Consider the following 20,987-nt stretch of genomic DNA (forward strand, 5'->3'; position numbering starts at 1 on the left):
TTCTTTGAAAGAATCAGAAGAATAATTTCTCCACATACAAACACAAAATACTCACTTTTCTTGTGTAATGTTCCGCCATTTTGGTTTAACAGTTTTCTGCCCACTTTGACACTCAGCAGGAATACCGGTATCATGAGTCATTTTGTTTGGGTGGCAATTCTTCACCAGCATAAATAATGAATATTTACTAGGGTGGCAATCTGGTAGAAATAAATGAAGATCAACATCTTCTCCCTAAAAAAGAATTTATTATAAGCCAAAGTAATACAATAGGTACACAAAGATGTTAAATTTCTAATTATAGCCAAACCTATATATAACAATCTTCAGAATACAAAAGAAATACAAAAGGCAGATTTTACCATGAACAGTCAGTTAAATAACAGAGTAAGATTTTATATGGACTATAACTAAATTCTGATAAGAAAGTTAAGAAAATCAAGGAAATAAATAGCATGGTTTCCACAAAATAGTAAAAAAGATGATCTTTGATGATATCCATGGGTATTTCACATGTAATTCAGTAAAAAAAAAAAAATTTTAAAAACCAGCTAAGTTCAGGTGGTATATGTTCTGCATTTTATTGATTTTTAAAATATGATTGTCTCTTGATTCTAGTTAAGTCTTGGTTCATCAATTGGCTTTTAAGAATTCTGAATTGAAGGGGTGCCTGGGTGGCTCAGTTGGCTGAGTGTCAGACTCTTGATTTCAACATAGGTCATGATCTTACGATTGTAAGTATAGAACCTGCTTGGGATTTCCTCTCTGCCCCTCCCCAATTTGTGCTCTCCTTCTATGTTTCAAATTAAATAAATAAACATTTTTTTTTTAAAGGAGAAGAATTCTGAATTGATACCCCAAAGGATCTTCATTTGGCTTCACTTTTTTCCTTATAGGTTGGTGCCCTAATCTTGTTCAAACAGTCAGCCTGACATGCTTGACTTCTTTTCTTCTCTTTCTTTCTTTCTTTCTTTCTTTCTTTTCTCTCTCCCTCTCCCCCTCCCTTTCTTTCTTTTTTTTCAGCTTTTATTATTAAATTATTTTATTTTATTTTATTCAAGTTTTTATTTAAACTCCAGTTAGTTGGGGCGCCTGGATGGCTCAGTCGGTTGAGCGTCTGACTTCAGCTCAGGTCATGATCTGGTGGTCTGTAAGTTCAAGCCCTGGGTCGGGCTCTGTGCTGACAGAGCCTGGAGCCTGTTTCAGATTCTGTGTCTCCCTCTCTCTCTGACCCTCCCCTGTCTGCCTGTCTCTCTGTCTGTCTCCCCAAGCTCTGTCTCTCTCTGTCTCAAAAATAAATAAACGTTAAAAAAAAAAAATTTAACTCCAGTTAGTTAACATATAGTGTAATGTTAGTTTCAGGAGTAGAATTTAGTGATTCATCACTTACAGGTAATAATACCTAGTGCTCATCAGAAGTACCATCCTTAATTCCCATCACCAATTTAGCCCATTCTCCTGCCCACCTCCCCTCCAGCAACCCTCCCTTCTTTATTGTTAAGAGTCTGTTTTATGGTTTGCCTCTCCTTTTTCCCCCCTCTGTTCATATGTTTTGTTTCTTACATTCTACATGAGTGAAATCATATGGTATTTGTCTTCCTCTGACTTACTTTGCTTAGCATTAATACACTCTAGCTCCATCCATGTCATTGCAAATGGCAAGATTTCACTCATTTTTATAGTTGAGTAATATTCCACTGTAGATATATACCACAACTTCTTTATCCATTAATCAGTCAATGGACATGTAGGCTCTTTCCATAATTTGGTTATTGTAATAATGTTGCAATAAACATCAGGGGGCCATGATGCCTGATTTCCTTTTTTGTTTTTAATTTTTTTTTAATATTTATTTAGTTTAATTTAGAGAGAGACAGAGTATGAGTGGGGGAGGGACAAAGAGAGAGAGGGAGACACAGAATTTGAAGCAGGTTCCAGGCTCTGAGCTATCAGCACAGAGCCCGATATGGGGCTCGAACTCATGAACCCTGAGTTCACGACCTGAGCCGAAGTCAGATGCTTAACCAACTGAGCCACCCAAATGCTCCTGATGCCTGATTTCTCAACAGGCAGCATAGTAGAGTGGTTAAGAGAATGGAGCCCTAACCTTTACCACTTGGATTCAAATTCCAACTCAGCCATTCACTATTCACATGACAAGTTACATAAACTCAGCTTCTCAGTTTCCTATTTCATAAATGCAGGTAAAACAACTACCTCAAGTGGATTGTTCTGAAAATGAAATGAGTTAATACCCATAAAGCACTTGGAATAGTGTCCAGAACACAGAAAATGTTTAATAGGTGTTAGCAGTTATTATTATTGTTGCTATTTTTTTTACCACCACACCTCCATCAATACAACAACAACTTCTGATTGCCCATATGCTAAAATTAGGTGTTCCACAGAATTTTTAACATTAGAGCTGCCTTTCATATAAAAGGAAAAAAGGTATTTGTGGTTATTCCCTGAATTCATGTTTACAATTAGTAATGGAATACAGGGAAGTGTAAAACCTAGTTCATACACTGTAAACATTAGAGCTAGAGGGGGTTTTCAAAAGAACATGTAGGTTAGCCACAAGGGTTAGAAATGAACTGTAAGAAAATAATCAACTTGGAATTTTCTTTTTATTGCCCAACTCCTCAGGGGAAGTTGGGAAACTTAGAATGACAGAACATCACAGTTGACTGCAAAAATGAAACAGCAGCATTTCTGTGACAATGAAGCTCATAAACAATGGTGGAAAGCTAAAATACTAGAGGATGGCAATGGGATAGGCAGGGAAAAGTAAAGGTAAGCTTTGGGAAATCAAACTTACTAATAAACCTGTGGAATAAGGAATGTATGCAATTATACGTACTCTTAAAGAGAACTTGGTGTTACACGTAGCTGGAACAAAGTCCGTAAAAGGCAAAGAGAAATCAATGTTTAATGTTTCCCCACAGGCTGCCAGATACACTAACAGAAAGAGAAAAAAAAATTAACTTCAATAAAACTTGAAATCAAAATTGCCTTAAATACATACCTAAAAAAATTAAAGACAATATGCTCAGTCTAATAAACTCTGAAATAGTTCCCTGATAGTATTATAAGACAATGGAAAAAAGATCAATTCTAGTTTCCATTAAAACTATAAATTCAACATCAATTTCCTTTTTTGGCATTTGTCTTAATGAACAGAATACTTAACTTAATTTTCATGTTCTTACCATTTTCTTGTTGTTTAGTGGAACAATCAATCCAATTGTGTTGATTAGCAGCCCAAATCATTTCAAATTGATGAAACATGATTTTAAAATTCCATGTATATGGCACAAATGAAAAAATGTCTGGAGCACTATCACTAGACCAGTCTTGAATTAAATCTAAAATTATGGGAGTGGGAGACAGAAAGCAAAATTAATTGAAATTCAGACAACAAAATATAAATATTCTAACACCAGCCAAAAATAAATTTTTTCTTTTGTAAGAAGAAGTTTTATGCTGAAATATTAAAAGATGATTAAGATATAGCTAAATGATTAACAGTAAACCAATGTTTACCTACCAATTACAGTTCCAAATAAGAGAAATTTTATGCATTTCATATACGTATTATTTTTTAAAGAAACTTTAGAAGACAAAAGAAAAAAGAATCACCTGGTAATCCACACCCAAATATCCATCATTGTGCATATGTTTCCTTCTAGTTTTTTTCTATGTACATTTTTATACTATCTTAGATGCCCATATTTTATATATTGCTTTTTCTCACTGAACTCAAAATTTTTCCATGTTATTTCATACACATTAACAAAATCTTTTTTATAATATAATGTCAATATATTTGTAATAGAATCCAAGTCAGTGACTCTTTGCTTATAACATTATAAAATATAATACATTTCTCAGAGAACGTCACAATTTGTGTATGTAGCTAAAACACACCAGAAACAGCATTTTGAAAATACCAATGACAACTGTTAAAACACTCTGAGATTATGCTTTTTATATTCTCTATTAGAGCCTCTCAGCTCCCATAATTTCCCCCAAATAGCATTACAAAGTCATGTAAGGGTAGTCAGACAGAAACAAAATTATTGAAAATATCCTCCAAAAAAATGAAAAGGTGCCAAAAATCACACAAGGAGTTAATAACCATAGTATTTACAATGGAAAATAATGCTTCTGCCAGAAACAGTACTCTGCTTTTATTAGCCAGGCATTTTTTTTCATGTTTAATTTTATATACAGGCTGTGTGTGTGTGTGTGTGTGTGTGTGTGTGTGTGTGTGTGTGTGTTTAGTATAATTTATTGTCAAATTGGCTAATATACAGTGTGTAATGCGTGCTCCTGGTTTTTGGGGTAGATTCCCATGGCTCGTCACTTACATACAAAACCCAGTGTTCATCCCAACAAATGCCCTCCTCAATGCCCATCACCCATTTTCCCATCTCCCCAACCTCCCCAGCATCAACCCTCAGTTTGTTCTCTGTATTTAAGAGACTCTTGTAGTTTTCCTCCCTCTCTCTCTGTTTGTAACTATTTTTACCGCCTTCCCTTCCCCCATGGTCGTCTGTTAAGTTTCTCATGATCCACATATAAGTGAAAACATGATATCTGTCTTTCTCAGACTGACTTATTTCACTCAGCATAATACCTTCCAGTTCCATCCACACATTAACAAAAATTTTAATGAGAGTTCATTAAAGAGATTTACTAGGATTTACTCAACCATTTAATAATCTTGAATATTTAGATCCTTTCCAAATTTTTGTGTTTTATATAATTTTATTTCTATTCTCATGCAAGATATTTTACATATTCAGGATTACTTTGTTAGTATAGATTCCAGAAGTAGAATGGCTAGGTCAAAAGTTTATAAGTTTTTTTTAAAGTTCTTACAAATGCCAATGATTTAAATTAATAATATGCAGTTTTATTATATCATCAATAAAAGGCATGTGGCAATTAATCTGTTCTATGAATAAAGGAAGATTCCACTTGACACTTTTACTTTAAATATATTTTTACTTCACTTAAGCAATCACAGTGGTTCATCATACTGCATTATCTATGCTTACTTCTAAACTTTTACTGCCATATGCCACCCTACCTAACATGACATCATCCCAATTTTCTTACTTTATTCTTCAGCACAATGGTTAGCAATTGAGAGATACCCAAAAGTCATCAATGGAATTGACTCTACAATATAAACTTATCATTCATCAAGCTTATTTTCTCACTTTTCTTCTTCATAAATATTTTTAGTTCTGAACTTTTACTCAAGTTCATCATATTCGCCCTATCTAAAATAAGTATACTCTTTGGTATCCTCTCTGCTGAAAGAAAACTCTAACCATCTTTAACAAGAGCATGATAATTGAGACCTTATCAAAATAAAAACCTTCTGCACAGTGAAGGAAACAATCAGCAAAACTAAAAGGCAAATGATGGAATGGGAGAAGGTTATTTGCCAATGACATATCAGATAAAGGGCCAGTATCCAAAATCTATAAAGAACTTATAAAACTTAACACCCAAAAAAACAAATAATCCAATAAAGAAATGTGCAAAAGACATGAATAGATACTTCTCTAAAGAAGACATCGAAATGGCTAACAGACACATGAAAACATGGTCAACATCACTCATCATCAGGGAAATACAAATCAAAACCACAATGAGATACCACCTCACAACTGTCAGAATGGTTAACATTAACAACTCAGGCAACAACAGATGTTGGCGAGGATCCGGACAAAGAGGATCTCTTTTGCATTGTTGGTGGGAATGCAAGCTGGTGCAGCCACTCTGGAAAACAGCATGGAGGTTCCTCAAAAAACTAAAAATACAACTACCCTACAACCCAGCAATTGCACTAGGGATTTATCCAAGGGATACAGGTATGCTGCTTCGAAGGGACACATGCACCCCCAGTGTTTACAGCAGCGCTATCAACAATAGCCAAAGTATGCAAAGAACCCAAATGTCCATTGATGGATGAATGGATAAAGAAAATGTGGTAAATATATACAATGGAGTATTACTCAGCAATCAAAAGGAATTAAATATTGCCATTTGCAACTACGCGGATGGAAGAACAGGGTGTTATGCTAAGCAAAATTAGTCAGAGAAAGACAAATATATAACATCACTCATATGAGGACTTTAAGATACAAAACAGATGAACATAAGAGAAGCGAAGCAAAATAATATAAAAACAGGGAGGGGGACAAAACATAAGAGACTCTTAAATATGGAGAACAAACAGAGGGTTACTGGAGGGATTGTGGGAGGGGGGATGGGCTAAATGGGTAAGGGGCATTAAGGAATCTACTCCTGAAATCAAGTTGCACTAGATGCTAACCTGGATGTAAATTTAAAAATAAATTAAATTTTAAAATAAAAAAAAAAAAAAGAATGAGATATACTGATAGTCCAACAAACATAAACTCAGATAATCCAATAATCACCTCAGGAAACCAATGTAGTTTTATATAAAGTTATTAGCCAGTTTCTATCTTATCAAGTGTTATTAGTTTTTTCTTCAATATTTTATTTGAAATTTCAAGGTTTTCTTCAATATGGTTACCTTACCACCATATAAATACCTTTACTCATAAATATTAAAAACTATGGTAATAAAATATTTTTACTAGGAGCCTCTACTGCTATTTCTAATATGTATTTCTCTCTCTTTTTTTTTAAGTAGGCTTCACCCCAGCACAGAGCCCAGTGCAGGACTTGAATTCAGGATACTGAAATCAAGAGCTGAGCTGAGATCAAGAGTTGGAGGCTTAACCGCCTGAGCCACCCAGATGCCCCTATATATTTCTCTTTAAACCCAAAGCTGCTCTCATTAGCAGATGGATCTTATGAAATAATTTAATTTAAAAAAGGCAGAGGGGTGCCTGGGTGGCTCAGTTAAGCATCATACTTTGGCTCAGGTCATGATCTCATGGTTTGTGAGTTTGAGCCCCATGTCAGGCTCTGTGCTGACAGCTCGGAGCCTGGAGCCTGCTTCAGATTCTGTGTCTCCCTCTCCCTCTGCCCCTCCCCCACTCATGTTCTATCTCTGTCTTAAAAATAAACATTAAAAAAAAATAATAAAAATAAAAAAGGAAGCACTTTCATGATGACTGCTTTACTTATTTAGACACCACATTTTTATAAGTTATTAAGTTTGTAATGAGCACTGGGTATTGTATAAAAGTGCTAAATCTCTATATTGTACACTTGAAACTAATATTACTCTGTATATTAACTGGAATTTAAATAAAAATTTAAAAAAATAAGTTATTAAGTTGGTAATCTAAATGTTCATGTGGAAAAACTCACTTTATAATTAGGTTGTTAGACAAACACCCTATGAAATGTCAGTCAATTGTATTGCAGCTTTGCAATAATTGTTAATATTGTTTTCTTCTCCCCCTTATCAGAGTAAATCTAAATCACTTTTGATGTTACCAGAAGAGAATTCACTTGTGCCTTTGTTTTATATCTTTTATTCCTGAGACTCTTTATTATACTTATCATGAAGCTATCTTTGTCCCATGCTGAAATCTCTTAAGAACAACTATGTCTCACTAATAATTGGCCTAAGAATGGTTATTGAGGAATATCAGGCATTCCTCATTCCAAATTAGATAATGTGCTTTCTACAGAATTCTGTCAATAGGGAAATATAAAACTGAGTGAAGAGAAAAGCAATTCAAACACTATGACTAAGTATGTTCACTCCCAGGCTAAACCTATACTACTCTACAATAGTCATCCTTATTAAAGAATAAATTAGTTTTTTTTTTTAATTTTTTTTTAACGTTTATTTATTTTTGAGACAGAGAGAGACAGAGCATGAACAGGGGAGGAGCAGAGAGAGAGGGTGACACAGAATCTGAAACAGGCTCCAGGCTCTGAGCTGTCAGCACAGAGCCCGACGCGGGGCTCGAACTCACGGACCGTGAGATCATGACCTGAGCCGAAGTCAGACGCTTAACCGACCAAGCCACCCAGGCGCCCCAAGAATAAATTAGTTTTTAAAGGATTCTAGAAAGCAATAGAAGAAATATGACTAAATGTTAGAGCTATAAACTCTGCGATATGAGAACTTACGTTTTGTACCTTTCTGTTTTAAATTTCTCCAAATAAATTTTAGAAAAACAAAAAAACAAAAAAAACAAAAAAAAATGAATTGCAATAGGTATAAACTTAAAGATTAGAGATAAAGAAAATAATTTAGGGAAAAGATGATTGTAATTTGTGAAATGTGTACTTGGCTGTTTAAAAGTGACTAATACAATGCTCAGTCTCAATGAAAGTGTTACTCCAAAATTAAAACTTTTGTATCTTGAGGAATAATCTAATCAAACTATTTTTAGTACTGCTAATGTCTAAGAATATGAAATGTGAAGGATTAAATGCTTGAAAATAGCAATCTATTTTAAAAGGTTAACAAAGTGGCATGCCTGGGTGGCTCGGTCGGTTAAGCATCTGACTCTTGATTTCAACTCAAGGCATAATATCGCTATTCATGGAATGGAGCCCCACATTGGGCTATGCGCTGACAGCATGGAGCCTGCACAGGGTTCTCTCTCTCCATCTCTCTCTGCCCTTTCCCTTTTCTCTCTCTCTCTCAAAGTAAATAAACTTTTTTTTTTTAATAAAAGCTTAGCAAAGTTAAAAAATACAAAATATTAAGTGAAAGGGAAATGGCTGCAGCCGAAGAAGCTATATATATAACATATTCTTGAGCCAGACTACTTGGGTTGGAATACTAGCTTGACAGACTTACTAGTTGTATGACCCTGAACAAACTGCTTAACCACACTGTAACTTACTTTCCTCATCTGTAAAACAAGGATAACAATAATATCGATCTCAGGAATTATTATAAGGATTCAACAATATGCAAATTTCTTAGGATAGAGATATATAAGATGCACTATTAAGTTTTAACTATTTTTTTTTTCATAAATCTGAATTGAGGAGTACTTAGTCAATGTTCAACTTCACTGACAAAAGTTTAACTTGCCAGGGATTTTGTTACAATTTCTACTATTGGCACTCTGACTTAAGCCTTTAAGAATTCTATAACTCCAGGAATGCAGAAGCATTCCATCAAGTCCTCATAATAAAGTTCCCAAACTAGAAAACAAATACAAAAGACTTATGGTTGAACAAATTGTAGTAATGGCATTATAAAATTTCCAAACTCTAGCAATAGCAAAATTAGGGTAGAAATTATTATCTCTACTTCACAGATAAGGAAACAGAAGGTTAAATAATTAGATAATTTGGCCAACATTATATTGCTAGTAAATAAAGTCAGGGCCAGACTATCTATGAATACCTTAATACTAAATCCCTAATTATCTAATAGTATGCAGCACAGATCAGATGCTTGTAATATAGATATTTAATCAGATGACTAAGAGGGAATGATGGATGGATCAATAAATGCAGCAGTCAGTAAAGCAAATATTAGATGCTCTGGGGTAGCCATTGACCCTGGCAAATCACGCCAATTTTGTTTAGCTAAACTTTTTATGGGAAGGTTCTATAAATATAACTTATTTTTATGTAGTTATATTTCTGTTAGAGACCAAGACGACATGTTCCTAAACCCATACCCATATAGGTATGTTCCCTACCCATATGAGTAGGTATTATAATATGCTTCAAGAAATAAAGGAATTTTCTCCAACTAACGATAACATTAACTCAATATCCATGCCAACATAAAGGAGTAAGTAGCAGCTCCAGATACAAAATAACATACCCTTGGTGGTATGGGAATGTAAATTGGTACAGCCACTGTGGAAAACAGTATGGAGGTTCCTCAAAAACGTAAAAATAGAAATATCATATGATCCAGTAATTCCACTACTGGGTATTTACTCAAAGAAAATGAAAACATAACTCATAGCACCCCTATGTTTATTGCAGCTTTATTTCCAATATCCAAGAAATCAAAGCAAACTAAGTGCCCACAATAGATGAATAAAGAAGATCTGGGGTACACACACACACACACACACACACACACACACACACACACACAGAGGAATATTACACAGCCATAAAAAAGAATTAAATTTGGTCATTTGTAGCAACATAGGCAGACTTAGAGGGTATAAATCAGACAAAGAAAGACAAATACCATATGCATATGGAATCTAACAAACAAATAAACACAAAGAGCAGAAACAGATCCATAACTACAGAAGACAAATTGATGGCTGCCAGAGGGGAAGGGGGTAAAGAGATGAGGATAATAGCTGAAGGGGAGTGAGAGTTACAGGCTTTTAGTAATGGAATGAGCAAGTCATGAGAATGAAAGGCACAGCAAAGGTAATACAGTCAATGGCATTCTAATATCATTGGTGACAAAGTGTAGCTACACTTGCGGTGAGCACAGCATAATATATAGAGTTGTTGAATCACCATGTTGTATACCAAAACAAATGTAACGTGTCAACCATACTTAAAGAAAAATTAAAAAACAACATACTTGACTATTTGAATATACCTTTTGTAGATTACAATAATTGAAACAAAATAATGAAACCATGCTGATGCCTAATTCAGGTAAAGAAAGAAATTAATTCATCCTCCCCAAATTATTCCCCACTAGACTGACACAAAGCACCTGCCTAAGATGAGTTCTTTCATTTTTTTTTCTAAGCCCAATTTTGGGTTCATCTTTTCCTTGTTTGAGGTAAAAGAAAAAACAAAATATATTTAAATTTTCCCTTTTATATGCTTAGCTCAAAAAGAAGTGTAAAATAAAGTATGAACTCTATCATCAAATCCCCATGTTGAATCTAAAAGCAAAACTTACTGAATATAAAAAAGTTCACTGTGATAAATTTCACTGTATTTACATTTATTAGAAAGTTACCAGTAAAGAAGTTCTTCTGTGCAAAGATGAAGTGGTAAGTGGCTTTATAAACTTCTAATTCACACTGCCATGTCTGTGGCATGTTCCATATTCGGGGGTAACTGGCATTGATGTGGAACTGCAAACAAAACGTTAAGTAAAAATGTTAGAGCTTACAATGTGATATTGTGTGAACAGCACTAGAAATAAACTCACACACACACTAGTGAGTAATTAAAACTTATTTTCCTGCTGAGCTGAACAGAAGATCCCTCAAAGATTTTAATATTAATGTGACTAAACGTCAGTATTCATGGTTACATCCAGCTCCTTGAAATACTAAGCCATGATGTGGCCAGAAAACTTTAAGAACAACAAATCAGGCTACAGTTTTGATACTGTACTCTAGCTAAACTAACAGAGTAATAGCCAATATCCTTCATTCCTCCTTAAATCTAATCGGTTATGTGAGTCTCAGGGTTGGGGATGTGGAGCACAATGCATATACTATCACACAGATGTGTGGTCACCAGTGCCTCCCAGGTTCCCATTTGGAAGTTTGGTAATTATTGATCTGACATGGTGCTTTGTTATCTATTACATCTATCAAAGTTGGGCAAGAGCTGCCTGACCAGGAAAAGCATTATTGCAGCACTATTTACCAGCAAGAGCTCAGGAATTCATTAAAATGCTGAATATGCCAGTTTAATATACATTTATGATATTCAATATATTCTTGGTAATTGTAAAATTTTCCTCTTACTTTACATATATATCATCTATAAATATAGATGCTTTTTTTTTTTTTAAACAATTAAGGACCCAATGATACCATCTTATAAAAGAATCCTCTCTTAATATCAGCCATTCTAGATAGTGGCTTTTGATATTATTTTTAGTGTCCCTGATAAAGAATCTGCCTGATTAATGAAACAAGTCTCCAATCTGTGATTTTAATCATAAACATTCATATATTCTTTATAATATGGAGCACTCTAGGGAATCAATCAAATTTTCTTCTTTTTACCTCATTCATCAAGTAAAAAGCAAAATGACGTATTAAGCCATAAGAAAGAATCCAATGGGGCCAGAAACATAGTGAAAGATTATCTTATTTACAACATAGGAATTAGTTTAGTGATAAAATGAAGTTTAAAAATAATATTGTAACAACTTTTCATATTTCTAAAGACCAAAAACCATGTTAGCACTGAGCCTTATATTCACTTAGCCCAAAAGCAGAAGCAGAGCAAAAGAGAGATGTCAAACACAGTCCACAGCACTGGAAATCTACTCCTCTTCACAAAATAGGGCCAAGAGCACTTGGTGGTTCTTGAATGAGGTGAACCATTTAATGACTTCCTGGTCATTAAAATTTTGTATTAAAAATTAAAATCAAATTCATGTTTTATTTATGTATACATATCAATGTATACTCTAGACTTACTGCTAACATTTCTGCTTCTAAGAGGGTGCGGTATTGCATGCTGGTGGTGGCATCAACATGTAAGAGCTGTCCTTTAATGGCAGGAGTGTAACCTAGTTAGTGAAAACATAAAAATTAAGAACCTAAAAAATATATATATATCATTAAAAATTTGTACTGTAAACAACCCCCATCACCACCCAAAGAATGAATCCCTAAAAAATGGTGACCAGACACTATATAAATACACCCCAAGGAGGGGAGCTTGCTACCTAATAGGTGACCTTTCTCATTTTGGACAGCTCTAAAGGAGGCAAGTTCCATCTTCATAGAGTATCCATCGTGATTTTGCTTTCCAGTGCAAAACTATAAGTCTACTCTCTAAATGACAGTTTTTAAATATTAAAGATGATTCTCATGTCTTTTCTTCTCCCCCAGACTCAACAGTATCTATTTTCATCATTTTCAACTATAACTTATATATGTGATGATAGTTTCTAAACAGATATTCCTTATGTAATGACAGCAAACAACATAGCCCCATTCTAAACAAAAACAGAAAAGCATAGATTATTTCACTTCTTTTCTTGAAGGGCTGCCCTTCTAAGCACACTAACACAATGGTCATTATTATATGGCTAGTTCAACATGCATCCTGCTCTGGGCATGTTTTTTCAAACGCTTGAATCTCTGAAAAAAGTTTTAAATATATTTGAATTATATTTTGCTAATGTCTAAGACTTAAGTCTATTTTTCCTCTCAGTCATCTTAAAAGAATTCACAGTAAGTATGCTTGAAATACTGACCCCCTCAGCCCTCAGAGGCTCCCTTACCCCTGTGCACACATAATTGTACAAAAAAATTGGCACAAGTATTTCCTATGTGCAATATCAGTTTACAAGTTGTAGAAGCACTCCCTTAAGAGAACCATTCTCAACTTTGTACAAATGCCAACTGTCTTTTTCCTCCTAATATGTATCTGTAATTAAGACTATCCTAAAGATGTTTTTTCCAATGCACTACTCTCAATCAACCAGTCCTAGAGAATCTCAAGCATCTGACAAGAATCTCAAGACTCAGTATGATTACTCTTTTAAAAACTAGCAAATGTAAGGTTTAACTCTTCATTTAAATAGCCTCAAAGTTACAGGGAAAAGATACACTATGCCATTCTCAGTCACCATTTCACAACTGATTATCTAAGCAGGCAGACACAGTTACTACCTGTATATGAAAGCTAATAAATATAGTCAACTTCTACCAGCCTTTTTCTTACACCAGCAACAAAAAAAAAGTTGACAGAAACAAGTAAAGAGAGCCAGGAATGATACAAAAATTACTCTAATTATACTTAGCCATAGTAACATTGTTGACTAGGGACTTCAAAATATGGGTAAGCTGCTATTCTCTATACTCTGAAGGAAGTGAATAAATAAAGCATAATTTCATTTTAATTACTCTCAACTACAAATACAACAAAAGGATAGGAAGAGGAAGAAAAAATTAAGAAGCCTTTATAATATTTTGATAAATTTAACAAAATGTACCTAATCACATTATTAACTTGTATCAGAGTCCAAATTTCAAATGCATAATGAATTTAGATTAGCTCAGCTAAAACTATAGCAATCAGAGTATTATTTAGTGTTTTAAATATGAAATGTTCTGCTTTTTAAAGCTATATTGTTCAAAGTACCAGGTTTACTCTCTGACAAAATCTATGAACAGTGTAACCTAAAACAAAACCTATCAGTCATTCAATCAAGTACTGCCCACATACCATGTGTCAGGTACTGGGTTCAGCACCCAATTTACATCAGTTTAAAAAAAAGACACAGCACTTGCTCTCACAGAGCAACAGACTAATAGGGAAAACATATGTTAAACAAATTATGCTAAGTCTTACAGAAGTATAGGGTATAATGAAAGCATAAGACCTAACTTAATTAAAATTTTTTTCCCTTCTCTCTCGGTGCACAAATAATTTAATTATGTAATATGTACTGTTAAGTAAATGTAATAGAAAGCTGAAAAAGAAAATCCCATTAATGTTAGTCTAAATAGGCTAGCAAACTATTATTTATATGTTAATTATTCCTCTATTAATCATTTAAAATAGAAAAGTAATCATTTCAGCTTACCGTTTTCCTCAACTGTCATTGGAATATTAATTTCTAAATATGACCCAGCTCCTACATTTACATGTACAGCATTTGTTTCCTACCAAAAGAAAAAAATTAATTCATATAAAACAATTATTTTCTCACTAATTATACTTCCATTTTTCCTTTTCAGTTATTATCACAGACAAAATATAATCATCAATATTAAATAGGTATTAAAAGTTCCTAAGAACAAAAGTTCAAAGTTTTACCAAAAATACACTAAAGTAATTTGGCCAGGAATAAAGGGAGAAAATGAACGAGACCATAGAAGGAAGGTCTATTACTAATTTTTTCTACTTTTGGCACTTAATGAAAGCAATACGTATAATTATTGCAGGGGGGAAGGTGGTAGGAGCTCATAGAAATGAATCAAAGTATAGAACTAGTCACAAGAAAAAGACCCTAGGAAATAATGTTCAAATTTTAAACACTATTTTCTAGTATATTATTTCAATAATTACCCTATTTTTGGTAAATAGCAAATCAATTGTAGCATCTGCAATAATATTCATTCGCAGTTCAAAAGCAAGAATCTGTCGTGGTCTCCCAGGCTGTGCAATTTCAGAAACTTTCAGAACTTGATAATCAGGTGGGAAGAAAAACTTCCATAAACAATCTCTATATAAGGAGGTAGAAAGAATAACTTGTTATTCAAGCAAAATTACATTTATAAGGGTGCAATATCAGTGTTCTAACTTTGTACTATCATTGCTATCTCATTTAACAATTGGACATGAAATAGAAAAAAAAATTAAGTCACAAAAGAACACCTACTCTAATTTCTTTTCAATGAAAACCAAAATACTGTTTTCTCCAATGTTTTATACTTCCAGAAAGCAACAAGCTTTGAGTACTTAATATATTATTGTCAAATGAATCTAGACAAGAACAAATTTGCACTATTCACTATTCAAGTATTGTGTGAGAAATTAAAGACTTTTAATTTCTTTCTACAAGTATATCAATCGTCCAAAAGGCAAAGAAAGAATTGAAGGAGGATGGTGTAATTGGAGTCATTATTCCACTCTGGTTGAGTTACTTCACCCTTCTGAGGACACCTGACCTGCTTTCTTGTCTATAAAATAGGAATAACTGGCGTCACAGAATAGATCTGATGATTAAATGACAGCATACATGGAAAAGACGTGGCAGTACATGCTGATGGAAAAAAAGGCTATTATTTCTATTATTTTCATAATCATTTTTAAAAAATTTTTTTAATGTTTTTATTTATTTTTGAGAGAGAAGGTGCAAGCAGGAGAAGGTCAGAGAGAGAGAGGGGGACAGAGGATCCAAAGCAGGCTCCAACTGACAGCAGTGAGCTTGATGCGAGGCTTGGACTCACAAACCACGAGATCATGACCTGAGCCAAAGTCGATGCTCAACCGACTGAGCCACCCAGACGCCCCTCATAATCATTATTTTTTAATCAATATGCTATCAGTAAGAGTCTACAGGGCAACAGATCTCTAAAAAGTAAAGAAGCTAAGCTCTAATGCATTTGCCTCCCCTCATTATTTAACAAAGATGAAAGAACCCAAAGAATTTCCATTTCAGTCTCCTATGTCAGTCAAAATTATGTAATGTTATTCATAATTCAGAGAAGGTGCCAGTTTATGGATTTTAAACAGGAAGGGTTGAAAACAGAGTTGCCAGTAACAGAAAATGCTACTTGGAATAAATAAGATTGGGAAAAATTAGATGAACAGAACAAAATTTTCAAACTCACCCATCATAGACTATTAACTTGCCATGATTAAGTAAGTGTGTGTGAAAAGAAAATAAAGTCCTGCAAATGTTTTGGCTACAACACACAGATATATAGAACTAAGACTATTAAAGACAAAAAAGACAAAAAAAAATTCAATATGATCATTAGATGAAAATGGACTATTTGGTGGGTAGCAGGATATAATGAAAAGAACAGTGGACTTAAAGGGTTGGTTTGAATCTCAGCTCTAGATGTTATAGCATCATCTTGCCCAAATCACTGAACCTCCCTGCATCTCCATTTTCTCAAAGGTATAATAAGTTTACCATACCTGTCCTGTGTACCTCACTCGGTTATGAGAATCAATTGTGAAAATATAATGAAAGTACTTATGTGAAAGCAGTAAGAAACTAGACAATGTCAGGAATATTTGCATTATTGTAATTATCATCTAAGGATTAAGTACAAATCTCATAAAAACTCTGTCACGAAAACTCTAAGAAAATATCATGAAGGAAAAGCTGAATATCTTAAAGATTCAGAAAATCATGTAAAGGTGGTAGAAATGAAGTCAAAATCTACAAGCTAAAAAGTCATTCTACATCAGAAATCAAAAACTTCACAAAACTGAGGGAACCATCCAATAGCAAAGTAGTTAATATTTCTTCCTAAATTTCTTACGTCTTAGCAGATGCTAAGAAAACTGACTTTACTATTCACTTCTGATTATAATTCATATTTATATAGAAACTCAAAATGGGGAAGAAGAAAAGGAAATGGCTACAACTGAGGAAATGCACCATTTGTACATGTAAGTGAAAAGCAAAGTATTACAATAACTTTTCTTTTTTCTTTTCTGTTTTTTAAATAAACATGGATATTTTGCTAAGTCCAGATTAAAAAAGGTATTGCTGTTCTCTCCTAGCATGGCAAGATCGACTGAAAACAGTTCATAAAGCAAATTTTTCTTTTATATTAACTTCATTGTCATTTCTCTATGTAATACAAAGATCACCTCAGAAGTGAATACGGTTACACAGTAAAAGAATTTGTTTGGATTTTCATGTAAATATATTCTAATATTTTTTAATGTAATAAAATTAATATAATTTAAAAATAATCACACTTTATTGAAGTCTTAGAAATGCAAAAATATTTTATGTATCTGCATTAAAAAACACTGATTTTTAATTTTTTCCTTTCAAATATAACATTTTGTAACTGTTACTTAATGGGATGTAAAAACCCTAATTTCCAACTATTCCACTGTATATACAGCATGGCTGTATTTTTCCCGTAATACACGAAAAACCTTATCATAAAAGGAAAATTTTAATCCAGTAATTTGAAAAGCATTTGTTTTCTAACCTGAAATTTTAAGTTGTTTACTTTCAAGTCTAACAAATAACCTAACCCAGAACTCAATGAAGTAATGTATTAGCATATTACCCATATTTAATGGGGCAGATATTCCTACATACTAGAGATACCAAGATTAACAGAACATTCCAGTTAACAAGTATATACTTCTTCTAACAGTGCTGGGTAGAAAGCATTTTTTAAAACAAGTATTAAAAGAGTCAGCATTATCAAGTCACTATCAGCACTCTTCATTAGTCCATCAATGGCCCAGTAATACCTGCTTCAGTGAACAATTTACCTTGTATTTCTCCATTCAAGCTAATTTATGAACAAAAAACTAAACTAACTTTAGGCAATGTCTATTTATATAAAAATTTACATGTTCCTTCATAATTAGTGGTAAATGTCCCCTTCTTTGCTTAAAATTCTTCATCAAGTAGAAAAAATATCAAAATTAGAATTACTTCAAAATTAATAGAATGAATAAAACATAAAAAAAAAATTTTCAGACACTGTCCATTACCTCTACTATAAAATTTCTATATCTTAACTATCCACAAATCTCCTAACAAACTATAGAAACTTTAAGACAAATCTCCACTGTCGTCATGCATTTGCAGAACTCTTCTTTTGCCTCCATTATTTGTACTCCTCTTCCTTTCTTGGCTAACTCCTACTTAGGTTTCAAAATTCAACTTACACGTTACCTCTACTAAAAAGTCTTCCCCAATTCTTCTCTCCTCTGATGAATTATGTATCTGTTATGGGAAGAACTATGTCCCCCTAAAAATTCATATGTTGAAGTTCCAATCTTGAGGACTTGAGAATTTAATGTTTGGAGATAGGATCTTTAGAGAGTAATTCAGTTAAAATGAGGCCATCACGGTGGGCCCTAATCCAATATGACTGGGGTTCTTCTAAGACAAAGAAATGTGGACAGGGAGGCCTACAAGACATACAAAAGGGAAGACCATGGGAAGGCCAGAGAGAAGATGGCCATTAACAAGCCAAGGAGAAAAGCCTTGAATGCACTCTTTCCTCACAGCCACCCTCAGAAGGAACCAAATTTACCAACACTTTGATCTAAGAAGTCTAACCTCCAAAACTGTGAATAATGTCTGTTGTTTAAACCACACTGTCTGTGGTACTTTGTCACGGCAGTCTTGGCAAACTAGTACAGTACCTTCCTAAGTTCTTCATTGAGGCTTTTCCTTTACCTCTCTTACAGCACTTAATAGAACACTTCCGTTTCTTTTTCCTCACTAAAACTGAATGATAGATGTCTTTTATCTCTGAATCTCCACAGCCCCAACAACTCCAGGCATATTCATTGATTATATACAAAAGACAAAACATAGGAATCAATAAATATGCTCTTCATTCACCATTTTTCTAATGAATTAGCCCCTCCTTTAGAATGAATTTGCTTATGCCAATTTCTCTACAAACAAGTTATAATTTGAATTAAAATGTTTAGTGATACTTTACCCTGCCATAATAAAATATCTTATAAAAATATTAAGCTACTTTTTATAAAAATTATAGTGTTGTCTTAATACACTTAAAGACTGACTATAAATATAATTTACTCAAGTACCTCTGCCTATCGGCCCATGGCCCATAGTTGAAATCTGTTCCTTTACCACAAACTATATCCAATCCCCAACATGGAGGCAAATCTTGTAATTTGCAATCCTCACTGCTCATTTCTCCTTCAGTATTTTCTTCTGTTTCTTCTGGAACAAGTCCTGTATTGCAGAATACACAATATAGAGGCAATTACTTAAAATTACTGTTAAAAGATTCCCTAGATCAAGAGTTCTAAAAATTTTTTGATCTCAGTAATTCTTTACAGTCATAAAATTACTGAAGATGCAAAGTGGGGTTTTTTGGTGTTATCTCTATCAAAATTTACTGCATTCAAAATTGAAATTGAGCAATTTTTATAAACTTTACTTTTAAAGTAACAAAGAACTCACTACATGTTGACATAATGTTTAATAAAACTAAACTAACTACATGTTGAAATAATGAAAAGCTTAATAAAATTTAATGAGAATATGAAAATTTTTTTTAAAATGAAATTTTAATTCCATTTTTAATGAAAATACTTTTTAATGAAAAATAACCATATTTTCAAAAACAAATTAATTTGGTAATAAGTGTTGGCATTGTTTTTATTTTGGCAAATCTCTTTAACGTCCAGCTTAATAGAAAATAAGTGAATTCGCATAGCTGCTTCTGTATTTAATCTGTTGTTCAAGGATATGAAGAAAACCTAGCCTCAAACAAATAGGTATTTTAATAGCTTTTGCAGATAATTTTGGGTATTCTTCTCTGACACTACACCAAAACTCAGCATGTGGTAGTTTCTTACAAGTTAGTTGCAAAGTGGAATCTGAAACCCTATCACTGCATTTTTTGTACCCTGATACATTAACATTTACTTATCTCTTACACTTTGAATAGATCTTTTAACCATGGCATGACTTTGTAATATCATGCATTTGGAAAATACTGGTTCACAGAGACATATATGTTTCCCAAATATTGATAAACTTCATTATTAAACATTTTAAAAATCAATTTGTTAATATCACTGTTGGTCTCATCAGAAAAATCCTCCCACTCACAGTGGCAGCCCCAAATTTTCTAAAATTCTAATTTTTATATGAAAACTCAAAATCATAGTTTGTCCCTAGCTGCTCCTTCAAGTGAAACCAGTGCTCCATGAAAAGAGCAAATAGTGTGGGTTAGAACTCAACTATCCAAGTGCTTTTCCTCCAAACATCAGTATACTTTGGTATACTGTGTATTTGCATTATGTGTACTTGCCATTTTATCACACCGAATATTGAAAAGATTACTCAAGGGTCAAGATTTGATAAAAATAATTATTACTGCTTAATCAAAGACATTCTAAAGTGATACTGGCATTTGTTGTTCTACTATAAATGTGTGGCAGTGAAAAAGACAGTGATTAACAGTACATGCTAAAGTACCATCAGCTTACCCATTATTGCTTTTGTACCAACAGTGTCAATATGGTGAAAAAGGCAAATAACATTCTAGTTTCATTTTGAAAATACCCTGACCTCACAAATCCCATGAAAGGCATAAAAAGGCCAGAAGTAAGTAAAAACAGGTAAAAAACTAATGTTTAGCTACTTTTATAAAACTCAAACCACCTGTGAAGTACTCTAACCAGCTAGATTTCAATCCTTAAACTTCAAGTCTCAAATCTAATATACTATGATTTTTTTTTTCTTAAGCAGTGTAAACTACCTTAACTGTCACCATTCTCTAAAGGTTTTCACCCAAGGTCATTTACATTCACAATTTTTGAAGTATACTTGTAAAACCAGAATTGAACCAAAGATTCCTATATTGTTCTCCTTTGGTCTGAAATATTCAATTTTTGACAAATGACACAGACATTCTTTAGGTAAGCATTCT

At 33.4% G+C, this 20,987-nt stretch overlaps 1 protein-coding gene across 9 annotated transcripts in view; it reads right to left on the minus strand.

The window, feature by feature from the left end:
- Positions 1 to 20,987, minus strand: part of BLTP1 (bridge-like lipid transfer protein family member 1) — a 214,936-nt gene that overhangs the window by 152,298 nt on the left and 41,651 nt on the right. For all 9 annotated transcript variants that reach the window (XM_053901272.1, XM_053901273.1, XM_053901274.1 and 6 more), the window contains 8 exons: positions 19,129 to 19,279; positions 14,920 to 15,076; positions 14,435 to 14,513; positions 12,315 to 12,406; positions 10,889 to 11,006; positions 3,213 to 3,368; positions 2,864 to 2,961; positions 56 to 234 (listed from right to left, as the gene is read on the minus strand). In XM_053901272.1, the coding sequence (XP_053757247.1) occupies positions 56 to 234; positions 2,864 to 2,961; positions 3,213 to 3,368; positions 10,889 to 11,006; positions 12,315 to 12,406; positions 14,435 to 14,513; positions 14,920 to 15,076; positions 19,129 to 19,279 (1,030 nt within the window). The remainder of the gene's footprint in view (positions 1 to 55; positions 235 to 2,863; positions 2,962 to 3,212; positions 3,369 to 10,888; positions 11,007 to 12,314; positions 12,407 to 14,434; positions 14,514 to 14,919; positions 15,077 to 19,128; positions 19,280 to 20,987) is intronic.

The sequence above is a fragment of the Panthera pardus genome, unplaced genomic scaffold (assembly GCF_024362965.1).
Source record: "Panthera pardus isolate Hobbes unplaced genomic scaffold, ASM2436296v1 HiC_scaffold_13, whole genome shotgun sequence".
NCBI classification, from domain to species: domain Eukaryota; kingdom Metazoa; phylum Chordata; class Mammalia; order Carnivora; family Felidae; genus Panthera; species Panthera pardus.